This window comes from Passer montanus, unplaced genomic scaffold (assembly GCF_014805655.1).
Source record: "Passer montanus isolate IOZ18808 unplaced genomic scaffold, ASM1480565v1 scaffold44, whole genome shotgun sequence".
Lineage (NCBI taxonomy): Eukaryota > Metazoa > Chordata > Aves > Passeriformes > Passeridae > Passer > Passer montanus.
In genome coordinates, this window is record NW_024369262.1 from 6,750,188 (window position 1) to 6,777,176 (window position 26,989).

General features: G+C 52.1%; 2 protein-coding genes across 10 annotated transcripts in view; one reads left to right on the plus strand and one right to left on the minus strand.

Annotated features, from left to right (window-relative positions):
- Positions 1 to 4,269, plus strand: part of SGSM2 (small G protein signaling modulator 2) — a 38,242-nt gene extending 33,973 nt beyond the window's left edge. For 6 of the 9 annotated variants that reach the window (XM_039720794.1, XM_039720797.1, XM_039720793.1 and 3 more), the window contains 5 exons: positions 393 to 475; positions 946 to 1,055; positions 1,484 to 1,580; positions 2,333 to 2,500; positions 2,811 to 4,269. In XM_039720794.1, coding sequence (XP_039576728.1) covers positions 393 to 475; positions 946 to 1,055; positions 1,484 to 1,580; positions 2,333 to 2,500; positions 2,811 to 2,899 — 547 coding nt within the window. In that variant the 3' untranslated portion in view covers positions 2,900 to 4,269. Of the gene's footprint in view, positions 1 to 392; positions 476 to 945; positions 1,056 to 1,483; positions 1,581 to 2,332; positions 2,501 to 2,810 lie in introns of those variants that run through there. The other 3 variants (XM_039720795.1, XR_005628839.1, XR_005628838.1) reach the window with 3 other exon arrangements.
- A 1,507-nt stretch (positions 4,270 to 5,776) lies between these two features.
- Positions 5,777 to 26,989, minus strand: part of MNT (MAX network transcriptional repressor) — a 32,832-nt gene continuing 11,619 nt past the window's right edge. The window contains exons 3-6 of the mRNA XM_039720652.1: positions 26,777 to 26,818; positions 26,017 to 26,128; positions 13,702 to 13,894; positions 5,777 to 12,191 (exon numbers count right to left, since the gene is read on the minus strand). Coding sequence (XP_039576586.1) covers positions 11,485 to 12,191; positions 13,702 to 13,894; positions 26,017 to 26,128; positions 26,777 to 26,818 — 1,054 coding nt within the window. The 3' untranslated portion in view covers positions 5,777 to 11,484. The remainder of the gene's footprint in view (positions 12,192 to 13,701; positions 13,895 to 26,016; positions 26,129 to 26,776; positions 26,819 to 26,989) is intronic.

Genomic DNA, 26,989 nt, shown 5'->3' on the forward strand with positions numbered 1-26,989 from the left:
CATAAGCTAATCTGTAAACTATAATAATATGCAAATAGCAGTCAATAAGAATTCTCACTAGTGAGTTTAAAACAAGTTGCCAGAAGGAGGAACAGGCAGGATGGCAGGTTAGAGCTTGGGTCCCAGTCTGGAGTGCAGGTCTGAGATTTCTCAGGTGACAGACCCTATTTTAGTGAACTGTTCTCTGAATGTACTCTGAGTTTGGGTTTCTCCTGGTCAGGATGGTACCTCCATGCTCAGAGGGCCACTTTATCCAGGCAGCAAACAGAAAGGGCTGTGAAATACTCTGGGAAGTGTCAGAAGGTTCTGAGACTCACACCTTCAGCAGCTGCTTAGGATTTGATCTCACATATGGAATCAGCCTTCAATACAAGGATTTCTTCTTTCCACAGCTATGTCTGGGAGCACCTAGAAGTTGGTTATGTCCAAGGCATGTGTGACCTCCTGGCTCCTTTGATGGTTATTCTTGACAATGGTAGGAAGGGTTTTCCTTTGGGACATGCTGGTATCCTTAGTGAGGTCTTTCCTTAGAAATGCTGTTTCAAAAGGAGTTGTCTGCATTAACCAGGGCTGGGTCACAGCAAAATCAAACCTCCAGCTCCTGATTTGTGTTTTCTCTACCTGTGGCTGTTGAAATGGCTGACATTAGTATCTCAGGGCTGCCCTGTCAATCACTGACTTCCAGATTAAATTTTACCGAAGTTAGTGAAATTACTGTGTTCTGGGAATTGCTGATGCTGAAAAGTCAACTGCAGGCTGAATTCTTTGAGACATAACTAGTAAAAATGGTCCAGAGTCAGGAACCAACCTCTCTTTCATCTAAGTCCTGGGATTCAGAGAAGAGCAAAGGGGAAGACCCTGGTTTTCCCAAGCCCTGCAGTTCTGGTTTTTTTGATTCAAGAAGTCCCACAATTGCCAGCACTGAGTGTCTGCCTTGTCCTGCAGATCAGCTGGCCTACAGCTGCTTCAGCCACTTGATGAAGAGGATGAGCCAGAACTTCCCCAATGGAGGTGCTATGGACACACACTTTGCCAACATGCGGTCCCTCATCCAGGTGGGTCTGGGTAAGGGGAGCTGGAAGGAAACAAGGCTCAGAGGCTCAGGACTCGCCTGATGCCACAGTGAAGGGTAGGAGCTCCCAGGAGTGGGGCTCAGGTGTGGCTGCAGAGCTGGGGAGGAGGAGCTCTAAGTGGATTTGTGGAGTTACAGCCTGAGAGCAGGGGGGGAGGTGGAGGTGGACATTTGCCACTTGCTGGAAATCAGTAGCATCTTCACCTGGTTCCTTGGCCCTTTAAGGCCATGGCAGAGACCAACTGTGACTGCTCAGCTCAGCACTGAGGGCACCCAGGCCACTCACAGCAAGGGCTGTTCCTGTGCTGAGCACTGCTCTGCCCACGGGACGAGGAGCAGGGGGGGAGTCCAGCCCCTCTGACCTTGGCTGCTTTCAGACCACATCCTGACAGCTGATGTTTTCCATTCCAGATTCTGGACTCAGAACTTTTTGAATTGATGCATCAGAATGGAGATTACACTCATTTTTACTTCTGCTATCGCTGGTTCCTGCTTGACTTTAAAAGAGGTAATAATGTTCTGTGCCTGTAGTTTAGGGCTGTGTAGAACTGTAACAGCTCTGTGCTCTGTGTTTTGGTGTGAGTGTCTGTCAGGATGGTGAGGGGCAGCTGGGGTCACTGGAGAGTTTGTAGCCAGGAAAGGTAAAGGAAAGGCAGCTCTGAGATTAAACAGCACTGGAATGAGGAAAGGAGAGTTGCAAATTCCTGATGATGTGATTGAAGCCAAGCTCCTGCCCAGTGCAAATGCCTGTTTGCTCCAGAAGGGGATCCCACTCGTCTGTGAGCTTTGATGCCTCCTGTCTCATCCTTGTGGTAACGAGGAGCAGCTCAGCAATAGCTCAGGAGCTGCTGTATTGGAGTGGGGTGCCCTTATGGCGTGGGAGCACCCCTGATCCTTGCACAAGCACACTCCAGCAGTGTGCTGGTGCTGACAGGCCCACTGCAAAGCCAGGACACACCTGGACACAGGGTCAGACCTGCATGGGGCCCTGTAGAACACCCAGGCCTCCTGTGCTGCTCTCACATGGTCCCCATGGTTCAGGCACCCTCCTGGGCTTGGCCCTGCACCACCTCCAGGCTGGGGAAACTGTTCTTTAGTTCTGTGCCTCACGTGCACAAGTGACAGGAGCTGGCTGAAGGAGAGGGGGAGAGGAGAGGGAGGAGTCCTCAGGGTCTGTTCGTGGCTGTAGACATTGGTGAGAGAGGAGGAACATGGTCAGTTGAATAATCAGATGCTCTTGTAATGTTTATTCCCATTCAGAATTGTTGTACGAGGATGTATTTACAGTGTGGGAAGTTATTTGGGCAGCAAAGCACATCTCTTCAGAACATTTTGTCCTTTTCATTGCCTTAGCACTTGTGGAAGTTTATCGAGAGATTATCCGTGATAACAACATGGACTTCACTGATATCATCAAGTTTTTTAATGGTAAGAGCCATTTTGATCAAAAGTAACAAGACTTTGCTCCTTCTCCTTTCCTGAGACTGTCTGGTGCAGTTCTTGTTGTGACAAACCCATGATCATTTTAACCTCTGAGTCTCAATGCCAGGTCCTGCAGCACAAGGGATTCATCCTGAATGAATTCTGAATTTAATTCTTCTATCTTTAATTCTCCAAAACTGGAATGTTCTGGGATTGCTGCTTGTTACAGTAATTAATTATTGCTAATGCTACATGAATATCCTGCCAGGGCAGGAAGGTGGTGCTGACAGTTAAGATGTTTGTCTGTGTCTCTTAGAAATGGCTGAGCACCACGATGCTGCAGAGATCCTGAGGATAGCCAGAGACCTTGTCTACAAAGTGCAGACACTGATTGAGAACAAGTGACCGTGGGCAGGCTGCCCTGGGCCTCGCTGTGAGCCACTGGATGGAGCATTCCTTGCACTGTAATTCCAAATGGTGTTTTAATTGCATCTTCCATGTAATGTAATAAATAGTGAGGAGACAGTAACAGACTTTTACAACCTGAACTTTCCCTTCACCAGATGAGGTTGGTGTTTGATAGTCCTTGTTACACTGACTTTGTATTTCTAGACAGAATCTTTTTTGCATTCTCTGTTTCCCTCTCTAGAAGACATCTGTCTACATCTTTGAGATGTTGAAAGGGGGGATTTGACAAACTGCAACATTTCTATTGTGACTTTCTGCACCTGTAAAGCCTGGATGCACCTTGTGTGCTCTGCCAGAAGCTGCCATGGAGGCAAGGCTGGGCCCACTGCTGCCACTGGATTGGGTCCTTGGAGGAGCACGGTCCTGGCCTCACTGTCTTGCCTTGGACATGGAAGAGAATGTGTCTGAGCTCATGTTGCTAAAACATTTGGGTTTGTATTTAGCAGTGATTAAAGCTGATAAGGTTTCTGGCTGGGAGAATGGCCTTAACCTAAATGCCACAGTTCATGGGAGCAGTGGTGAGCTCGTGAGCTAAAACACCAGTCTGGCCTTGGCTCTCACTGCTCAGCCTCCATGGCCCACACAGACCTGCCTTTGTTTTGCTTTGCAGACTGGCCCTGTGTCACTGCCAGCTGCCAGGCCCTGCCCTGTGTCACTCAGGTGAGCAGGTTCAGCCCAAGACAGGGCCCTGCTCACGCTGGCAGCTCCTCTCCTGGGCTGTGCAGGGCCGTGGATTCACATCCCATGGAGGGCAGGTGGCAGTGCCCAGCTCCCCAGACCCCCAACTGCTGCTCCTCCCTGCCCTGCAGAGCTGTCAGGGGTCCCACAGCACAAACCAGGCTCTGGTGAGCAGGACCAGCCCCTGCCAGGTGAAGGAGCTGCAGTTGCTGGGGGCTCTGAGCTGCTGCTGCAGCCCCAGCTCGGGTCTGGAGCCCTCCCTGTGCCCCAGGACAGTCTGTGCCCAGCCCTGTCTGTCTGTCTGTTCACTTGAAAACTGGAAAAGTATTTTTTAAAAGAATGAGAAGAGTGAGAAAAACCTCCAGCTCCCAGAGCCCAGGGAGTGATGGATATACAGATAATACTGCACTATTTTCCTTTGGTATGTTGGGAATGTTCTGTACAGCTGTTTCACACAAACCCAATCTGTGAACTTTGCTGTATTTGTTAGAACATTCTGTCTGATTGGATTTTATCAATGTTGTGTATTATTTATTTTTGTTGAGAGCAGACTATTCTCTTTATTGCTCAATTATTTATGTTTAAATGTAACTTATGAATAAATACTTATCATCAAGGCATCCCATGGAGCTCTTTGGGAGCGATTTCTCTCCCCCCGAGGTGATTCCAGCCATGGAACAGGGATGAGGGTGTCTGGGAGGACAGGGCAAGATGTAATTAATGTTTCTCTGATGAGCTGCACGGGCTGCAGTGCTAAAGGCAATAAATAGGTCACCATTAAGTAGACTCCCGAGGTCCCTTAAATTACTTTAAGGGCAGTTTTCATGTACCCACCAGCTGAGCCTGAGCCAGCCCAGCCCAGGAACAGAAATAGGCTTATCACAAGTGTAAGAGTTTCATCCTGAAATTTTAGGCCTGATTGTGCTGCAGCTGCATTGAATCCAGCTGAGCTGCTGGACTTCCAGGAGAGCTCCTCCTCCATCACTCCCAGTCCTTGTTCAAACCCCTTAAACTCCTCCAGCTGTGTCTCCTCTGCAGCAGGGATGGTCCCTCAGTCTCACCTGGCTGCTTGGCTGCTCCTGGCAGTTTTTGCAGCAGTGTTCCAGGCTTTTAGGCTAAATAGGTCTGCCTGGAGGAGTCCCTGGGGACTTGTGGCAGATTTCCCCATTCCACCATAAAAAGGCCCAACGAAGGCCTCTGTGTGCTGGGGTGGGTGCAGCCACCCCTCAGCCCCTGCTCGTTCCAGCTAATCAGGTAATTAATTATCCCCATCAACAGGGATCAGCCCTTTCTGAAGTGCCTCCAAGGACATGTTGGCCTAAATAAACTTCCAGTGTCCCTGTGCCCTCTGCACTCACCTTCTGCACAGTGGGACTGGGGCGGGCAGGGCTCTGAGCACCACAGCAGGGGTTACAGCTGGCTCCTGTCCCTCTGTCCTTCGCTGCACTCACCTGTCTGCACAGTGGGACTGGGGCAGGCAGGGCTCTGAGCACCACAGCTGGGGTTACAGCTGGCTCCTGTCCCTCTGTCCTTCCCACACGTCCCCCCATCTCCTCTGCAGTCTCAGTGATTTTCAGTGCAGTTATTTAGAGCCGTGGTGCTCCCCCAGCCCCTCTGCCTGAGCCACCCCTGACCTGCTGCCCCCAGCACCACCCTGGGGTTTGACTTGCCCAGTGCTGATCATCCACGTCGGTCACTGCTGCAGAGAAGGGAGAGGGGGAACCTGGGGCTGCAGGAGAGAGAGGTCCAGGGGAGGCAGCTCTGGGCTCAGCCCCAGCCCCTGGCACTGCAAGGACACCCCGGTGGGGCTGCCTGGCAGGGCTGGGGAGTCCCAGCAGGAGGGTCCCGGGCAGCAGGCTGCTCTGCTGGGCTCGGTGGGGCTGCTGGGAGGGGTGGGCTCCTGCAGGAGAAGGCACAGCAAGGGCAGTTTCCTGAGCTCACAGATTCCTGGTGCTGCAAAGGCTTTGCTGTCCTGCAGAGCACTGCTGGATGCAGACACACACTCGGGAAGCTCTGCCTGGCCTGGGTGAGCTCCAGCCCCGCGGAGGGAGGGCAGGCATTGCTCTAGAACTGGGAAATCACAAACAGAGTGAGGGATCTGCATGCAAAGCACAGGGAAGCAAATGCAGAAACCTGTTTCGGATTTCAGTGCATGTTTATTTCATTTTTATATTTATTTCAGGCAAGTGCTTATTACATGGATATCATTCATGTTGGATACCTAAATTCTGGAGCATGAAGAGCCAGTATTGTACAGCTGAATAGTAAAAATACAATATGTACAAAATTAGTTGCTTTTTCACATAGCAGATGTATCCAAACACATAAAAATCTTTACAGTCTAGTTTGTCAATATTCAGTATTTCAGTAAATTGGTAACACAGTGACACGTCCTCACTGTAAACACAGACTGCACCTGCCCAGGTGAGCGTGGGGCTCCTGTGAGGTGCAGGGGAGGGACAGGGGCTCCAGGCCAGCGACGGGCTGGGCTCACAGTCAGCAGCTCCAGGACACATTCCTAACGCGGGGAGCACAGCCAGATAAAATAAATAAATAAATGCTTCAGGCAGGAGGGGGGGTCACGTGCAGTGACAGAGCAGGGGGTCCCCACTGCCAGCAGGGCTCCTCACCCAGCGATGCCCAGGCTGGGCCTGAGCAGACGCCAGTAAAGCACCGGGTGGGCGCAGGCAGCCCCTGCCCAGCCCCAGCACGTTTTGGCTCAGGGTGTTAAGGCGTATCCATAAGGCATTCCAGAGGGGCTGGGCCGGCCACAGCAGCACAGCCTGGGCAGCTCCTGCCTCCTGCCTGGCACAGGGCTGGGGCTTGGGCAGGTCCCTGCTGGTGACTGCTGCACCAGCGCTCCCTCACACTCAAATTCCTATTCACAGCACAAGGGATGGCTGAATGAAGGGGCCTCATCCAGAGCTAGAGCAGAACCAGCCACGCCGTCCCGAGGAGCACCGTGACATCCCACAGCCCACTCCCACCAAACCCCACCCCGAAACCCCTGAGCCTGCCCCGACAGTGCAGGGACAGAGGCGAGTGGGGCCTTCCTGCACTGCTCAGCAGCCTCAGGTGAGGAGCGAGCCAGCCTGGGAACAGCCAAACACAACTCTGCCAGGACTGCACCATCCAGTGCTGGGCTCAGGCTGCTATTTTAATAGTTCAAGTTTGGATTATCAAGTTCTGTATAACAGGGACAGAAAGAAGCCATGACTGATTCTACCCACAGCCTATTTTCCTTAACACTAAACATCTGCTCCTAACAACTGATGTTTCACTCAGGGAGAAAATAACCTAAAGACAGTGTTATAATCCATTTTAATCTGTTCCAAATGATAACAAGGGACGGAAAACAGGCCAGAAGTATGAGGGTTTTCCTTTCCTCACCCCCATAGCTTTTAGAATCAAAGTAAGACCGGAATGCACAACTGTTCAGAAAAAAACATGCCAAGTCTCAGAGGAGCCTCACCTGTGAGTGCTCAGAGCTGCCCACCTCCACACCAGCTCCAGGAGCCCTCTGCAGCAGCCACATATCTAATTAAGCTAATTAAGCAAGTGCCTGAACCGAGACAGGCTGAGCCAAAGTCCTGCTCAGGTAAGCAGAGGTCACCTGGTTCATCTGGCCAAGGCTGCTCACCCCCCTGGCACAGTGGGGACACTGGACAGCCATCACAAAGGAGAGGGGCCACAAGCACTGACCACATCATCCCACGGGGCAGGAGGAACCCTCCCCTGACCCTGGCACACGGGAGGTCCCCTGAGCCCCTTGGACCCACCCAACCTGGAACAGTTCTCACTGTTTTTTCTTTAAATGCAAAAAACACCCTCAGGATGCAAACCAGTCCAAAGAGACACAGGCTACATACAAAAACCAGACACGATAAGCCTTGCATTGCATGTCTACAGGAATCTACCAGGCGTGCGCACGGACAACCACACCGACACCGACACAGCAGCGACACCTCACCTCCACCGAAACCACCCAAGGCATTTTTTTTGTTTCTTTTGTTACAGAAGGCCACTTTGAAATAAAAAAGGAAAAAAAAAGACAAGGAGCCCAAGAGCAGCACAGCAGTGGGCTCAGTGGGTCTGGATGTGCCCTGGGCACTTGGAGAGCAGAGGCCTCTGCAAAGGGCCATCCCCTCTGTCCAGCTCTGCTCAAGAAACCAAAACCCAGCCGTGCCAGGGGCCAGGGGACACTGGAGCCCTTCTGGCCTTCGACACCCAACACTCGGCTCCAGCAGGACAGACAGATGGACACACACACACACACATGCAGAAAAACCCCGATGGCAGCAGCTTGGCTCCAGCCCTTATTTCCCATGTGGAATATGGGTCAGCAGCTGCCCCCACTGTGCCCCCAGGGATCCCACACAAGCAACTGCAGAGACCACGGGAGATCAGATCACTTCCCTTCCCAAGACCAGCTACACAGATCTAGCAAATTGTTACTGGTGAGGTCTGGATTACATTCCTGTACCTAAAGTGTCAGCGTCAAGAGCTCTTTTCAGGATGGTTTTGAAGTAGCAGTTGGGGTTCTTTGCCCTCTGCCTGCCCCTCCCTGAGGCTGGGCTGGCAGTGGCCCTGGCAGGCGTGGGCACAGCCCAGCACGAGGCTCCCCGTGGCCAGCCCGGGGCTCTGTGCCCACAGTGCCCACACATCTGCCCAGCTGCAAACAGCCCCGGCCGTGCTGCCCGAGCTCCGAGCACAGCCCCAGCTCCCGAGCACAGCTGGGCTGTTGGCAGCAGGACGTGGAGAGTGGGGGCTGCAAGGGCACCTGCCCTCGGCAGAACCATCTCCACTGACCAACAGCTCCAAGCCAGGGCTGACAGCACAGAAAACCCTCTCAAACTACTGTGCAGAAACCCCATTTCCTATTGTTTCTGTGGCATGGTTACCAATATTATTCAACAACAGAAGAGATTTCTTGTAAACTTCATATTTATTGGTTTTTTGGGGGACAAATGAGATCTTATGAATCCCCAAGTGTACATATATATTTATATATAGCTTTCTCCATAGGGAAAACATATATCAAAGGAGGAGAGACATTCCTAAAGTGCCCCTTGTCATACAGTACTGAACGGGATTTCTAAGAGCATCAGTGTAAATCCAAAGTTTCTGAGCAGGAACAACAGAGGTGGAAAAGGAAGGGCTGTGGCCACTCTTCTTCCCACAGAATAGAGAGAAGTTTGCTGACTTTGAAAAACAAAAAGAAAAATCCCAAAGAATGCTTCTGGTAGCCCTGAAAACGGCAGATGGGAGCAGGGGTACACAGGACATCTGGAGCAGCCCCTGGGCAGACCAAGGGGGTGCTCCTAATGGGGACAAACACCCATGAAGGGGAGCAGACAGACAGACTGCATGGCACACTTCCAGGGGGAAAGAGAAACTGGCCAAGATAGTCCTGGGCAAGGCAGGGCACTCTGCTCTAAACCATAAGGGAGGAGAAGATGAGCTCAGCAGCACCCTGTCCACACAGCACAGCCCATTCAGCAACCCAGCAGCAAGCTCATCTCACCAAGCCCGTTCCCAACCTGGCTCCTTCTCCTTCAGTGAGGAGAATTTGTGACTTTGTGAGTGGAGCAGTAAAACAAGGCAGAAGCACACGTCCTCCCCTTCCTGAGGCTGCTGCAGAAGGCAAAGCCGCCCTCCCTCCTGAGAAGGGAGGTGACCCTGCTGCACACAGTCAGCGCTGAGGAGTTTCTGATGAGGAGAAACTGAGCCATACCCACCCTGGCTCTCAAATACTGGCACACAATGGCCTCCTTGGGCCATCTGCAGGGACAGAGGACAACAAAGTCCTGGCAATTCTGGGAATCCCGCAGTGTTAATGATGCACTGGAATGAGAACAAATGATCTGCTTAAATGGGGTTCTATGAAAAGAAATCCTTCAAGGTTTGTCCATTCTGCAGGAGCTGTGCTGGCAAGCACAGCCAAGACCTTCCTGAACTCAAGAACGCACGAAAGAAAAATAAAACAAGTGGTAACTTGGGCTTTATGAACAGACTTCACACAATTCCCAGTGACACCTGCTCAGAAGGCACAATCACCCCTGACCTCTGCAGTCACTTCTCCTGCCTCAGACCAGTTTTAACTGGGGACAGTATGGAGCAGGCAGATGTTCTCAGTTACATCCCTGACACTGCTCACACCAGCCCTCAGCAGGCTGAAGTCCTGCTAGAGCCAGCAGGTCTTTTGGGCAGAGCATGGATGCTGTTTTCCTGCAGGAGACCTCGGCCCCACACTGGACTCAGCTCAGCCACCTCCTCCTCCTCTCCCAGAGCTCCTGGGCACACATGGGACCATCCTCCCACCCTGCCCTGGCAGAACAGCTGCTGCCTACAGCAGCATTTTGCTCGCAGTAAGGACTGTGGAATTCTTGTTTTAAGAAGAGAGGAAGACAGAATGGAGATCATTCACAGCAGCAGCTACACGCCCTGTGCAAGGACCAGAACATCCAGCGAGCAGCCTCCCGGGCAGCCGGCAGGTTCCAGCAGAGCCAAACAGCATTCCTGCTCTCCTGGCTCTCTGGGATGTGCCACTGCCCTCAGACAGGCCTGCCCAACCACAAGGAAGGGGAACGGGAGGGCCCTGAGGGATGAGGGTTCTTTGGTGCACGCCTCACTGTCACACACAGCTCTCACACCGACCTCCTGCAGCAAAGCCCTGTCCTGCGTGAGGAGAGATTGCTCCCCTGTCAAAGGGAACACAGCTGCTAGGACTGCCTGCGCTCTGGAAGGGAACCACATCCCCTTTCACCCCTTTCCAAACCCACCGGCTCCCGCCCCAAAGCGTGGTCAGGACAGAGCAAACTAACACACATTAACCCATGCAGCAAATCTACCTCATTTCTCTACGTCTTCTTGTCCCAGGCTCCGCTCACCAGGCCACAGAAACGCCCTGCCAGCTGCCAGCACAAAGTGTGTGCCTCTGCCAAACAACAAACCCAAGAAGCCTGGGGGAGCTTGGACCAGCAGGAGGGACCTGACCAGGGCCATGCCATGCACAGAGATCTGCAAAACCAATTATTGCATCAGCAAACCAAGCCAGACAAAATACAAATTCCCCCAAAAACATCCAAACAAAGCATTGTCAATCATTAAAATAATAAAAACCAGTATTTTTTTGACATAAAATCAAGTAATTTATAAAATGGCAACAAATCAAGTCTGGTTGTGTATTCTTTTTCCTTTTATTAGACAGGACAGAGAATTTCCTTAAAATGCCATAACAAGTCACAGTGATTTTAGATGGTTTTTGAAATGTAATATATTGATGGGAAATACCTTTAACATGGTTTGACTCGTGGTTTGTTGTTGGGGGCTTTTTGTCACTGTACTCTGGTCCACCAAACCATCTATCTTATAGTTTCTTGTTTAGAGAGGACACTCTGGCTTCTTCCTCCAAAAATGAATTTTGTCTCATAATCCTGCAAAATAATCAACCTTACAAAAGGCCTTCAAATGTTATATTTATATATATATGTATATACATATATATATACACACACATACACACATATATATAAATATAGACTTCTATGATTTTTTTTCCCATTCTACGCAATGTCTCGATAAAGAGATCAGCAATTTTTATTCTACAAAGAAGCAACACATAAGGAGGGCGAAATTAAAAGTCTTAAGAACATCATATCCATAGTTCACTCATTACACATAAAAGGAAAAAAAATCACCATGACCAAGTGTCTCTGAAGTGTGTCAGGGCGCGGCCCCGGCCAGCCCGGCGTTGCGCGCCCGCCGCGCCGAGCCGCAGCGCTTGGAATGTACGGAGTTTCCTCAGGAAGGGTTCCCAGCACAGAGCGGGCGGCGCGTGCCCTCTAGGCCAGCTTGAGCGTGCTCACGGGGAACGAGGGCATGGTCACCATAGTCACGGGGTTGAGCACGGTCTGCCCCACCAGCTGCGGGTGGTGCACCACCTGCGCGCCCACGGCCGGCTTGGCCACCACGGCCGGCTGGCCCAGGCCCGCCGTGCCGTTCACCTGCTGGTGCGAGATGGTGTGAGCGATGTGGCTCACCACGGGCTGGCTGACGGCCACGGGCTGCGGGTAGATGGGCAGCTGCGGGCCCAGGTGGGCCATGTGGTTGATGGTGGCGGGGTGCACAGTGATGTGGCCGATGGGCTGAGCAGCGGTGGTGAGTTGCACGGGGCTGGACGTGGAAGGTGCAATGTGGGCAATGTGCTTGGTCTGTGGCCCCTGGATGACGTGGTTGACAGTCTGGATGACCGAGGCGTGGGTGGTGGCGGTGTGCGCGATAACAGTCGATTGCACGGTCGAGGCCGCCACGATGTGAGTCTGTGCAGGGACGATGGCCTGCGGCGGGACCAGGGCTTGTGTCTGCAGGGAGGGCTGGGCGTGGGGCTTCTGCTGGATGGACACGTGTGGGGGCAGGACCGTGGGCAGGGGGGCAGCAGCACTGGGGGGGACGGCTTTCAGCAGCTCTGGGTGCTGGCGCTGGGTGAGTTTTGGTAATGAGTTCACTGGCCTGTCATCTTCCATATCTTCATCCATGTTGTCTTCACCCTCTGGAAAACACGAAAGGAAGAAACTCCCATAAAAACGCAAGCAGGGCACGAACTGGACCAAGGAGCTTCCCTACAAGGCAGCATCAGCAGAAGAGATGTGCAGGGGGCATCACTGAGCTACAGGCTGGTGGCACAATGGCATGGCACAGCATGGCATGGCACAGCCCTCTCCTCACTGCCTGTGGGACAAGGACCCAGAGCCAGGCAAGTGTGACAGCTCAAAAAACCAGCTAGAGCAAGGTGCCCCCAACAGGCTGAGAAGTCTCACTGGGCAGGCAAGAGGAGCACCATGAGCAGAGGCTGACAGAAAGCACCTGGCTGAGCTGTCTGGGCTGAAGGGGGCTCCTTCTGGGAAGGGGAACAGGGTTTCCTTTCCTGGCCAGGTGTTCCACTGATTGGCACCACTCCTGCTCCCAGAGCAGGAAGGAAATTGCCATGAAGAAACATGGCAGCAAGTCTCTCCTCTGGTTCTGGAAAATGGACTCGTGTCCAGACCAGGAACTAAGGAAGAAAAACACGAATATACCAACCCTGAGATCAGGAAGACAAGCCTGGCACCCTGCACTGCCTGTTCAAGTGCCAGCCATGCAGCAAAGAATAAAAATCTCAGGAGACAGAGAAGCGGCAGGAACACAGAAGACAGCAGGAAGACACTTCCCCTTCACAAGCTCCGGGAAGCAACAGCTTGATGTGGTTGCTTTCAGCAGAGGCCACTGCAGAGGGAACAGCTGCCACTTGTAAGGACAAAGCACTGCAACTCCCAGCTTCCATCAGACTACACCTGGAGCCTGCTCCTACCATTAGAGGTGATGAGCCTGAGCAAACTCAGGTTTTCCCTTCCCAGAACCTGCCATGTCATCTGCCTGGCACGCCAAGAGCAAATGCTGACTGGAAGGAACTGCTGTGAATGGTTGTGCACTGCTACACCTCCTGCCTCTGCAAAGCTCTACATGCACAGACTGCCTGCTCCTCCTGCTGCAGATCCCTGGCGTCGAGAGAAGCATGCATTCTCCTATCTCACAGGAGCTTCTCACTGGAACTGCACGTCAGATATCCATTACTGCAATTTCATCTTCACTGTGACTCCTCCTCACACAATGAGAAGGCTCGTTGCGTTGTCCAAATGCTCTGGTGATCCTCCCTGTACCAAATCCGTCTTCTGTATGTGCTGAACACCCTCCCACATGCACACAAACACACCAGGATGCCCACTTCTCATGAGCAGGGCTGCAGAGCTGTGCAAGAAAAATGCTAAGTTTGGAAAGCAGGGATTTATCTCCACAATCAGGTCGGACATGCAAACCTGCACTTTGCATCTACCTGACACTAATGCACAAGCTTCAGTATACTTCACATGAGCAGCAATGTGCTGTTAACATAATTACAAAAACTCCAAAACCTTTTACCTTATTCTGAATGCAAAGAAACCCTGATGCTGCTAAATGAAGAGCCCCACCACTCCAATGACCTTCCAAGACGATTATGAAAAAAGGAGAACAATGATGGGTACCTGATGCTGTCGAGGTAGATGCCTGGTCATCCTCTGGCTGAACTGTCTGTCGAATAATCCTGTCAATCTCCAGAACATCCATCCACTGGCTCAGCTCGTTCTTCAGCTCTGCCAGCCGCTGCTGGGTCGCGATCTTCTCCCTCGCCAGCCGCTCCATCTCGTGCTCGTACTCCTTCTCCTTCCTCTTCAAAGTCTGAGGTCGGAGAAAAGAAAAAGAAATATAATGAGAACAAAGACAAGAATAACCTACACTAATCTGGTCACTCCCATGTCCACAGCTCATTATTTTACACTGCCAGTTATGCTGGTGTAAAATGTGTTCAGCTATATTGACACCACTGTAAGTGGTTTTAGAGATTCCCTAAATCTCTAAAACCACATTCAGGCAAATTCAGGCAGAAAGGGAAGGACAAGAGCTGGCACATAAAGTATTGCTCTAGTTGAAGGCCTTCGGCTTTCTGAGGGAAAACTGGTAACCCCTCAAAATGGAAATGCTTAGAAGGAAAGAAAAAGCCTAAGTACTGGTGAGCTTCTGAGCAACACACACTACACCAAGAGCTCCTGACCTGGAGGAGATGGTGGATGGCAGAACCAACAAGCCCTGCATCATGGGGAAATCCGAGGTCAAACAGGAAGGAAGGGTGTTTGCTGTCCTCTCCTGCTAATGCCCCCTTGGTGCTGGGAATCACCACATCCATTGGTAAGGTCAGGGGAGCTGCTGCAGCAGTCAGCACAGCACAGAGCAATGTCCCACTCTGCCCAGCACTACTGCAGGGAAACACAAAGCACAGCCCCCAAGGGGGATCAACTATTCCAAGGCCTCTTCTGTGAGCTTTTAAGCCAGTGTAGTACTGAACAGTCAGAGACATGGTCTCCCAGCCCAGGGCCACACTTACTATATGCATAAGAGACAAAATTAAGTGAAATCTCTAAAACCACATACAGACTCCATTTTCTGAAGCTTCACCACTGGGAATTTGAATCCCACACACACTTCTGAAAATACCAGCCACACAGAGCCCACACGGATGCTCCTATTCCCTCACTGCTGGCAAGCACTGAGCTCAAAAGCAAACCCCACACATGGCAGAGGACCAGGCTCATGGTCTTCTTAACACATCTCTTTATTTCTCTCTCAGGTTCTCCAGGATGAGTACAATCAGAGCCTGACCTCACACCTTTCAGTAGTTCTGCTCGTGTTGTAGCTCACAGGTTTGCTGGCAAGGACCTTAAAGCCAGCCCAGCCAGCCTTTAATGCAGCCTAAGGCAACACAGATTGGGGCAGCTCTACCTTTGTCCCAGTAATAACAACAAAGGAAGTATTTTTAAAAGAGCCAAACAATGTGTGTTAGCAGGGCACAACCACTGCAGGTGTGCCAATGGAGACAGTTCCTCTCCCTCCAGATCAGCTAAAAGCTCCTCAAAGCAGAGGGTTTTCATGCAAAGGGGCAGTTCTTCCTCTCCTGTTGCTTTTCAAGCCAAACCAGGCAGCAGGTAGAGCAATGATCCCACAGCTCTGTCCTGGGCAAGCCCAGCAGCCCCCTGCAGGGAGGCAGCCATGGGGACAGCCAGGAAGGAAGGAGGGGGACTCCTGGAATCCTGGCACTGCACCAGCCCTGACCTGTAGCCCAGAGATTCCCACGTGGCTGAGGCCCAAAGCCACAGGCTAGTTTTAAAGTCTGTTTCCTATCAAGAGCAGCCAAAGCATTCTGCCTGACCCAGAAAAGTCACATGCTGTGTGTGCTCTGAGTGCCTTGCAAAGGGTGTGGGTGAGACAGAGAGGGACAGAGGGCAGGTGAGGAGGAAGGTGCACGCTCCTGGATCAGGTTTGAACACACATTAAGACTTGCAGGCAACTTGTCTGAATGCCTTCCCCTCACTGTGTCATCAGGAAAGAGGCAAGTAGAAGGAAGGCTGAGCTAAACCTGCTGTGAAACACGAGCCCAGTCCCTCTCTGCAGCATCTCCCCAAAGCTGCTCTCACGCAGGGCACGAGAGGACAGAGCAGCAGCAGCTCTCAGGAGGAGCAGCACTGCAGCAGGCACAGCACACGCATATTCAAGCAGATTTGGCTTCACTCCCTGCTGCGAGAGGAGACTCCCAGCACTGGGGGAAAGCACCACTACAAAGTATGAGCAGGGCAGCTGGTAATTAGTTACAAACTTTTAATTACTGGGAAGGCAGGCAAACCCTTAGCAAGCACCAGGATGAGGCTCCCAGCCAAGAGAGCCAGGGAGTTCACTATGTCACCCTGCAGGCACACCACAGGCTTTGGGACATGGCACTGCTCCAAGGCCAGCCCTGTGGGCTCTGCCTCCCTCAGTGCCAGCAGTCCCAGCCCTTGACTGGGTGCCAGCCCCTTGCTGGGCCTGCATCTCCTCCCAGGGCTCCGTCAGGGCTCTGCAAGGGGAGCTGCTGGGGAGGCTGGAGCAGCAGATGGGCTGGAGGCACTGCTCATCCTTCAAAACCTATTCTGGGATGCAATTCACCAGAGCTCACTTGGGAAGGCAGATCTCCAGGCTGAGCTGCTCTGGCCTAATAATGAACTGGGTGGGACTAACTGGAGCCCTCTTTGCTCTCCTCTGAGCTCCCTGCCCCACTCTCTGCAGGTACAGGAGGGTGCAGAACCCTCCCAGGCTCTGGGGGGACTGGCAGTGTGCCTGGGGGCAAGAGCAGCCCTGGCCCCAGGGCAGAGCCGAGCGCTGCTCAGGGACAGGGACAGGAGCCCGTGCCTTCGTGGCTCTCCCCAGTGTGGATGGCACTGGCACCCCGGGCACACGCCGCTCCTGGCACCGCCTCCTGGCAGATTATTTTCTGCAAATCATCCTGCCCACATCAGGTGCCAGGATTTCCCGTCAGTCACCAGAAAGTCCACAGTGACAGCCAACCCTGAGTCACTGGACTGTGCTCACTGACCTGCCCTGGCACATCAAAAGACACCCACTGACACCCAGGATGTTTTTCTAAAACAGGAGTTTCTGTCAGCACTATCACCATGGATCTCATGAATGCAAAACCAGATGCTTTAAAATAACATATAACCACACAAGACACCTTTTCCCATACCCAAGTCTTTGCAATTTTCCAACAGAATGGGCATATAATGGTAGCACTGAAAAAGACAGAGGGGACCCTAAAACTAAACAACACAGTAACTGCAAATTGAATTCTGATAAAAGAAATTCATACAAATGCCCAATCATCTTTCCTTTGACATCTGAAATTTCAGTAAGGCAGAGGCCTGGGGCAGCTGCAGGGCACCTGACCCACCTCCACTGGGAAGGACATGGCAAGGGGTCACATCTGCTGCTGGCACCTGGGCTGACAGTCAAGGTGCTTGCCAAGATCCTGAAGGACACACACTTAACCTGCCTCATGAAATACTGATCCTGTTTCTCCACAGCAGAAGAATCCCTGAAGTTACCTGCATTTCTGCTTTCCCACTTCCTCAGAGAGAGGCCAGGCATGCCCCTCGAGCTCTGTTCTGCTGGCAGAGGGCAGCCCAAAGCTGGGGGTGGCCCCTCACTGAGGCCACCCCATCCCAGACTGCTCTTTGCAAGCACCAGGCTCCAGCACAGACCTTCCTTCTTACGTCTGCATCTCCATCACTGTAGCTTTTTTTTCCCTGTTAAGCAATTGGGAACCCTGGTTGCCCAGGCAACTGTGACACTGCAGTGTGAGGAACCTACAGAAGCTACGACTTTAGAACTCTCTTATTTTTTGCACTTAAAAAAAATTCCACATGAGCATCACTTAAAAGAGCAGGCCCAGGTCATGCAAAGGGGGAAGCTGAGCTACCCCAGGAAGAAATAATGGATTTCCTCATACTCCTGTGAATCCATCTATGGCTTTTGATGCTTGGGAAGCTTTGCAAATCAACTGCTGTCTCTGGTGAAAGCAGGTATGTCCCACTCTGAACACTCCCAGCTGTGCTGAGCTGAAGCTGAGGGAGCCTCTGCAGCAGAGCAAGGGCCTGACCTCCCTGGCAGCACCACTGCACGGGCACAGCAGGGCTCTCCCTGGGCAGCTGGAGGCGGTGACAAGGACACGAGGGCAGTGGTGAGCCCCTTCATCTTTTATTTAAACACCAGCAACCAAATTAAAATCCACGTGTGGGTTTGATTTTGCTCCCCTAGGGTATCTGATTCTCCTGTACCTGTCAGCTCCTTGGCAGCCTTTATCCACCTGGATTACTGAAGCGAGACCAGACTGCAGTGACAGCAAAGGCCTGACAATTCCAGCAGCAACTCTTCCCCCCTTTGTGCCCACTATCCTGGCTGCTTTGGAGCCACTGTCTGGTCCTTGTGAGCATCTCCCTGTCATCATGTGGTAAACAAACCATACACCAACTCCTGCTCTCCTTGTATAGCAACAGTCATTTGTCACTGCGAAGAATTTTCCATTTTATAGCCGTCTGTAATTAAATTGCTCGCTCTCCTGTCAAGACTGGAAATAATGCCCCCAACGCCCTCCTGCACCTGCCTCAGGAATGCTGCTGGCCCTGCAGCTGCCATTAGAGAGGTTTAAAAGGCCTTATTACACAGCTCCCCTCATAAACATTTTATTAGCTGTTTAAAAACACACTTTCAATTATGAGTTTTCCAAAGCATATTTCAGCTCTTTTCTTCTCTAACATTTGCTGATTAAAAATACCTCATCAATAAGCAATCGGGAGAGCGATTTGCAATTTTGAGCCAGATAATCTCTAACACTCTGCTCTGGGGATCACAGCTGGTGCCAGAGAGTGGGACATGCTGAGCCAGGGGGTCCTTAGCTGCCACTGACCTGCAGGACCCCCAGCACAGACCAGACCAGCTGGTCAGGCTCTCCACTGCTGCACAGAGTTTTGATTCCTATATGTAATGGAAAAAACCCTACATCCTAAGGATCTCATTCTTGCTGGGACTGCCATGGTGCAGGAGACTCACAGCAGGAGCAAGAATCCACCAGCCTGACTCCAAAAACGTTCCAACCAGGACCAGAGGGATGCTGGGCAACAAGCTGTCCCCGCAGAGTCCTAAAGGTAACCCAAACAGCCCCAGCTACACCAAATCTCCACTGGCCAAGGCACTCACCTGTAGGATTTGGGGATTTTCCATCACTCCTATCAACTCTGGGCATTCCTGCTCCAAATACTGCTAAATTGTCTACGTTCCTCAGCTGCCACAAGCAGTTTGCTCACCCAGCACTCGCCCCAAGCCCACCCAACCTGCTGTAGGGCTGGGAAGGCGAGGAGCCAGCTCCCCCAGCTCCAGGCCGGTGTCCCCAGCCCCTGCAGCCGCTGCCTGTGCCCTCCAAGGTGCCAGCACCTGCCAGAGCCCTGCAGAGCCCCAGCCCCGCTCCTCCCGTGCCGGCCAGCCCCTCTGTCTGCAAGAAGCAGCCGTGTGTGAACCCGGCTGGTTGCCACGGGAACCAAAGCCATGGTTTCCATGGCAACTGCTCGTTCTGCCGGCTCTGGAGATGCGCTCCCGCACGATGCCGGACGTGCACAGCACAGGTGGGGCAGCGGCCCAGCCACGTCAGCTGCACTGCAGCCCTGCACGGGAGCCCCACGGCACCACCTGCCTTCCCAACACAAGCTAACATCACAAGGGGCTGGACCCAAAGCCCTCAGGGGTTAACAGTGACCTCAGTGCTGGGACAGCAGGGTGAGGGTGTCACCAGGAGCGGTCCCCAGGGGACTGGGAGAGGGGGCAGCCTGTGTGCAAATGGGCAGCCACAGGACACGGACTTCAGGCCCCCCAGACCTCAAACTTCACACCAGGACTTAAAGCAAAGTAAAGGCTGCAAGGTGAAGCAGGGAGTGTCCCTGGCTGGCCAGGGTGCCTGCCAGCAGCCTCGTGACCCAGCCCTGGCAGTGACCAAGCCCGGACAGGGACAGCAGCCAAGGAGAGCTGCTGTGCCCTGGGAGGTGAGCTCACCCCCAGGCACAGGGACCCCGGGCAGGAGCCCGTCCTCACTGCAGGCTGCAGCCATCCTCAGCAGGTCCAGCGGGGTGGGCACCACCCACCACTGCCCCACCTGGCCCCAAGGGCAGGGATGAACTTGTGCTTCCACAACAGGAAACACGCCTGGAGCAACCACGGAAAATGAGAGCAGGCATCGGTATTTACATTTATCGTTTCACATTGATAACTGCACTTCAGCTCCTGATAAAAACAGACATCAGGCCTTAATCTGTGATCAAAACTAGGGCTGGAACGTGGCTGTTTGCACAGACCTGTCAGAGTCTGCTCCTCAAGCACCACACTCTGGACAAAGTACAAACAGTCACTGGGGCAGAGGGGAGGGATGATCCAAATCAGGAAGACAAAAAATAAATTCAGAAGAAAATACACAATGAACAAACCACCAAAAAAATCTCAAAAAACCAAACAAAAAGGCAGCAACCAATTGGAACCCATAGTACAACAAAGCAAGGAAAAGCAGAGCCATCCCCAGGCCAATCACTGGCTCCATGCTGGCTGTCACTATGGTATGTTTGTTACTTAGAAAATGATCCCAAACAAATTAAAGTAACTTGGGAAATTAAAACTTGGTAATTTTAAATTTTAAATTTAATTCTGCAGTACTTAAAAAAAATTGAAATTAAAAAAAATTGCAGGAAATATGCTTTTGAGAAAGTGTCATCATCTTCTATAAACAGAAATGAAGCATGCTGCACCTCAAGAAGGGATTATTATTCACAACACGACTGCTGGATGCAGGACCCCAAAGCTCTTCCCAAGCCTTTGTGATGATGCAGGGACAGCAGCTCCAGAGGGCAACAGGCAGGTTTACACCTTGGAGCCACAGCCAGAGCTGTCTGCCAGGGATGAGGAGATTTCTGAGCAGACACTTTATCCCTGCATCCACTTGCTGCAGTGCTTGTGTGTTTTCCTTGCAGGCAGACCTGAGCAGCTGCTGCAGGAGCCAAGGCAGAGCTCTGGATGGGTCCTGGCTGCAGCCCCCCCTTAGCTCCTGTTCCTACAGCCTGGCTCAGGCACACGGCACAGGTGAGCTGCACACCTGAAGGGACCAAGGGAGGGCTTCTCCTGGAGAGGACCCCTCCCAGAGCACAGCCCTGCCGCGATGGCAGTGACAGAGTGCTCCCCACAGCAGGTCCAGGTGACTCACAGCCGTGCCATCCTCCGCACCACCTCTCCTTCCTGTTTGCCCATCCATGGAAGGAGGGCAGTGCCAGCTCCACCCACGGCCCACGGAGCAGATCTGGGTCACCCGAGGATTGCTCTCCATCCATCTCCCTCGCTGCCAGGGCCACGGTGACAGTGGGAGGACACAAAACCTGGCTGCTGAACACAAAGCCACTCAGCACCTGTGTGAGCCACGAGGCAGAGCTGTGCAGGAGAGGCTGGGGCTGCACTGCTGCACTGCACTGCTGCTGGCACAGCGGCCACGCTGCCCTCTGTGCCACGGCACTCAACCTGCACTGCTGCTGGCACTGCACTGCTCACCCTGCACTGCTGCTGCTGACCCTGCATTGCTGCTCACTGGGCTGCAGCTCCTCTGCTGGGCTCAGGGGTCGCCTTTGCTGTGTTTCAAAGGCAGGAGCCTTTGAAAAGCAGGGCCCATGCAAGCAAACTGTAATTATCACTCCTCCGTTAGGCCCACGCGCTGTCTCCCTCCCATGGCAGCTCTCACAGCAGGTGGCAACCAGAACAACCAGAACAAGCAACAGCCCCCAAACACACCAGCTACCACAGCAGCATTCCCAAACCCTGCACTGCAATCCACTTACAGGCTGGTTTGGTTTTTGCAGCCCTGAGTGCTTCTTCAAACTACTGCTTAAATGACAGCAGTGCAACAGGCGTGGATTCTCTGACAATTACAAACACACTCACAGATTTACAATTCCATTCACCCTTTCCAAATTCTCATGTACAAGTAATGAGTGAGATACTTTAAAAAAAAATCACCATCCCTCTTGGCAATGGTTAAGAAACAGCCTCCAATTACTCAACAAGATCCAAATGCTGGACATTTTTAATCACTATTACAGGACATGTTTTGTGGCCAGTTCTGCAAATAAAGATGCCCTGATGGTTCCCTGGATGAGCCTCCCTGCAGACAGGTCCTGCTGTAGCTGGAGTAACAGTGGGGAATTAAACACTGGGTTTTTTTAAGGTCTTATTTCTCATCACTTTCTGAAATCTGCAGATGACACCACGTTGCATGACCAGAGCCTATGGATGCTGGAGGCCTTCATTACTGACACTGAGATTCAGGCTAATTAGACAAGATAGAATCAGTGGATCAGGTCAGGTAAACAACATGAAGCAGCACAGCTTGGCATCTGCATGCTGCTCACGTGAGGGAGGCACGGCAGCTACTCATGGACCCCACTCTTACCAGACAAGTTTTACAGAAGATGGGTGTATTCACCTCATAGCTGGCACAGAGTAAAAAATAACAGTTACAGCCATCCTCATCAAGGTGGGGAACTTAACAGGATTCAGCAGCACGGCTGGGTTTATGCATTTTGATCAATAATCCAGTCACAACAGTGCCTGAATGTAAATGAGTTCTGGTCTTTAACCACAAGCATTGTCAGACCTGTGGTTTGTGTCTGCAGTCCAGCACCTCCCTGCACCAGGATCTGGCCTGGCTGCAGGGCCCTCTGCACCCATCAACACCACAGCAGCCCCCAGTGCCTCTGCCACAGCCCAGCAGCATGTGCAGGGGTTGGGATCACAGCAGGGCCTTGCTTCCACACCTTCCAAAGACTTTTGCTCTTTGTGTTTTGCATGCCCTGGGAAGCTCAGCTGCATCTCAGACTCTGAAAGCACCTTGTTATCTACTCAGCATTTCAATTGTACTGGGGAACCCGGCCAACAAGCAGGACCTGCAGCATGACCAAAGACTGATGGGTTGGGCTGGGCTGTGTGCCAGCTGTCCCAGTGTCACCTGGTGAGCAAATCACCTGGATGTCATCTGACACTAAATGTACAATAACCCCTGAAACGGGAGGGTGCTCAGGTGCCACAGTGACAGGCACAGTTTGAGATCACAGAGTAGCAGTCTTGTTTAAGGGCTTCAGCTGGCTTCCAAAGAAGATGATTCCATTTCCTAGGGAGAAGGAATCCTTCTGAGAGAAGCGAAGCCAGCCCGGCTGCACGGGCTGTGAGCCGTGTCTGACACGTGCCAGGCTGGGTGTGCTCCCCACTGCCCTCCCTGGCACGGGCAGGGCACAGGGGCTCCGGGGGACAGGCCTGTCCTCTGCTGGGGACATGCCCAGGAGCACGCCAGGGCACAGGGCTCTGCTCTCGCACAGCAAACAGCATTTTATTCTCACTGTGGCTTTTTCCACACCGCTCCGTGCATCTTACAAACTTCCCAGAGGCCTCCAGCATTTCCACTCGGGTTGTGCAGGCAGCAAAGGAAGAACAAGAGCCGAGGTGTAAAACCCACTTGGCTGCAGATGTGTGCTGGGGTCTGGAGCCCACAGTGCTGCTGGACCCACCGGGACACCCTGCCCAGCCAAGAGCACAACAGCCCACACTGCCTCGGGCTGAATCACCAGCTAAAGGGATTATTAACTTCCAGCTGCGTTGGGCCCCATTTCCTTTGTGCAACAGCGTGCTTAATTGCAAATTCTAATTTACTGTTGCAGAGCACAAGCCCAGGTCCAAGGATAAATTAAAATGACAGCTCTATGGGAAGTTCAGAATTTAACTTTCTAACTTATCTGATTTGATGCAGATACAAATATTTAAATCCAGCCAAGGAAACAAACAGCCTGTTTCTAAGAAGTTCCAGCTGGGAAGGGGGGAAGGAAGGAGTTTGTAGGAAGAGAGGCTGCAACAATCAGTGTAGTGTCACAGTGCCTGCAGGAGCAGAACAGCCGCCGTGCAGAGCTTTGGCTGGTGCTGCGCTCCTCCCCTGCGAGGCTCATTTGGGTTTGAGTTTCTTGAGCTTTTTATTTCCCTTTAGTGAAAAACTACTTTGCTATCCTGAGAGTTAAAATCTCTTTTGTACAATTGCCCTGTTCTCTTTTCAAGGGAAACACTGAGCCTGTGAGTGAAACACACGGAGCCGGCACATGATCGGTGGCCATCCTCACGTGGTACATGTTAGTTTTGTTGAAACAGATCAAACCTAAATTTCAACTGCAGTAAAAAAAATTTAAAATCTGAATTTGAAATTTGAAATCTGAAATTTCAAATCAGATTTCTAGCAATGTGGATTTTTTAGCACAACTGAATCCTGTGACTGAATCACAGACCCACGGCTTTGGTGCTGCCAAGGAACACAGTGCTCGGGATACTCCCTGAGCAGCTGCCAGAGAGGATGAGGAGGAGAAGGTGACGCGGTGAGGAGGTCACACAGCGTCACTGCCCGCGGGCAGCGAGCCAGCCCCGCGCCGGGTCAGTGCCAGCCCTGCCAGCCCTGCCAGCCCTGCCGGCCCTGCGCGCGCCATGCACACTGACTGCACACTGACGGACAGGCTGCACACTGACTGACAGACAGCCACGGACAGGCTGCACACTGAGTGACGGACAGACAGACTGCACAGGCCCTGCGCGCGCCATGTGCTCCCCACGCACGGGGAGGCGGCCGCTGGCACGGCCCCAGGTCACCGTGACCTTCCCTGCCAGCCAGGCGGGCACCGGCTGCAGGAGCAGCCACGGACAGGCTGCACACTGAGTGACGGACAGACAGACTGCACACTGACAGACTGCACACTGACCGATGGACAGCCACGGACAGACTGCACACTGACGGACAGACTGCACGCTGACTGATGGACAGACAGCCACGGACAGGCTGCACACTGACTGACAGACTGCACACTGACTGACGGACAGCCACGGACAGGCTGCACACTGAGTGACGGACAGACAGACTGCACACTGACTGATGGACAGACAGACTGCACACTCGACGGACACTGACCGACAGACAGACAGACTGCACACTGACAGACTGCACACTGAGTGACGGACAGACAGACTGCACACTGAGTGACGGACAGACAGACTGCACACTGAGTGACGGACAGACAGACTGCACACTGAGTGACGGACAGACAGACTGCACACTGAGTGACGGACAGACAGACTGCACACTGAGTGACGGACAGACAGACTGCACACTGAGTGACGGACAGACAGACTGCACACTGAGTGACGGACAGACAGACTGCACACTGAGTGACGGACAGACAGACTGCACACTGAGTGACGGACAGACAGACTGCACACTGAGTGACGGACAGACAGCCACAGACAGCCGGCCAGTCCCAGCCCAGCAGCGCGCACCCCAGCCCGGCCAGCAGGGAGGCTCCTCCTGCAACCTGCACCACCAGCCTGCCAACGCAGAGAGGCTCAGATCCTCTCCAACGCCCCTCAGGCCCCAGTACAACCACAGCCCCAAACCTCTGCCCCGAGCAACAGAGAGCGGCCGGTACAGCCAGAGCTCGCCCCAGCCAAAGCCTCTCTGGGGAAGCTGCTGGTGAAAACTAAGAGGAGGGCTGAACTGATCTAATTCTCAGGCATTACTGACTCTCCAAAGCAAAGCTGAAGTGAATAATCAATTCTAAACACCAGAGGGAAATGGTGTTTGAGAGTGACTGAGGAAAAATGGAAACAAAGTGAGAAAAGATTACGTTTTACTGTGGAAAAAACCATTGTGATCAATCCTCAGCACCTTTTATTCTAGTCAAAATGTACAAGGTGTACTGGCTCTCTATTTGCACTATAAATGCAGCAACTCTTCCAGCTTCCAGCTGCATTTTACTTGCATTACATGCTACTGATTTCATATTCACAGGGGACATCTACAACAATTTCTTTTGTGCTACTATTTACCACTTTCACAAACATTAAACAAGCAAACACTAACACTTATTTCCCTCCAGCTAGAAACACAACTGATTTTTACCTGTGCTTTCTCCCAGCTTCACTCCTGGTGGTGCCCCATCCACCTACAGCTTCATACTGCAACCTCAGATTCTAGGCTTTCCTTGCCTCCAAGCAAGACTTGTACTCACATCACCACCTCACATCACTCCATGTACATCACTCCATCTCACCAAAATTTTGAGACATACCAAATCTTTACAGAAATCTGTCTTTTGGTTAACCCAACAGAAAACCTCCCCAAACCATACATGTTAAAATTCACGTGAACCCAAAAGGAAACAACTGAAGTTCAGCCAGCCTGGATCTCTAAGCTCATGTGAATTATCTGCTCCCTGCCACCACCACTTCTGGCAGGGATGATTTGTGGCTAAGCTGGAACTCGGGAAGGGGAGTTTCTCTGCAGCCCAAAGCCAGCTCGGGCTCTGCCCAGCCCAGCCCCAGAGCTCTGCACGTACCTGGATGTATCGCAAGGCACTCCTGAGGACGCTGAGGTTTGAGGTCTTCTTGTCATCCACGTTGGGGATGTTGCGCTTTAATGTCTCAAAGCACTCTTTCAAATGTGCACGTCTAAAGAAAACACAGGTGGGTCGTCAGCTGCCAGGGGCCACACCAGGAACCAGTTCCAGCAGAGGGGAGAGCTTAACTGGGGCCTTAATCCAGCAAAGCACCGACACCTGTGCATAGCAGCCCCAGCCCACCCCAGCAGGGGCTGTGCCTGGGCTCTATCCCAGCTTTGTCAGGAGCACCGCGCAGCCTTAAATAAAACATCTCACTGTGCTGGTGCTTTCACTGCCACCACACTTCCAGTTTAGCTAGTCAGGCTTATAGAGTCTTGGGTCAGACACTGATGTTTATTCTGTATTCACATTGTACACTGACCCTTCATTTGGGGTATTTTACTCTTTTTAAAATCAAAAGAGTCACACTGTTATGCACTGTTACTGCTTTGCAGGATCAGGGTGGTTGGGATGCAATGATGCAGTTAAACAGATCATATTGGGAAGCAAGAAATGCAGAACTGAGCTATAAGAAAGCCAAGCAATACTGCAAGATTCAGTAAAAGTCACGAAGAATTTTATTCAGGTTATTTGTTTAAAAAACAAGCAAGCAAACAAACAAAAACCCGCCAAAGCCAAATAAATATTGACAGATGATAGGCCAAAAAAAGGAGGGGAATTACAATTAAAAAACCCAAACCCCTGGCTTTCTACGCACCTGTTCTTCTCCAATTTATTATGTACTTCCCTGGTCCCAACCCTGTAACCCAAACAGAACAAAGATCAGCTCAGTGTCAGGTTGAAAACTCCTGCCTTGCACCTGTGCTTGCAGCAGTGTCTGTATGTCAAGATGCAAAAGCAGCAGAAGTGTGCATAAATCACTGGTTTAACATTAAGTTTATACATATTTCTGCCTATACTGTTTCAAGAT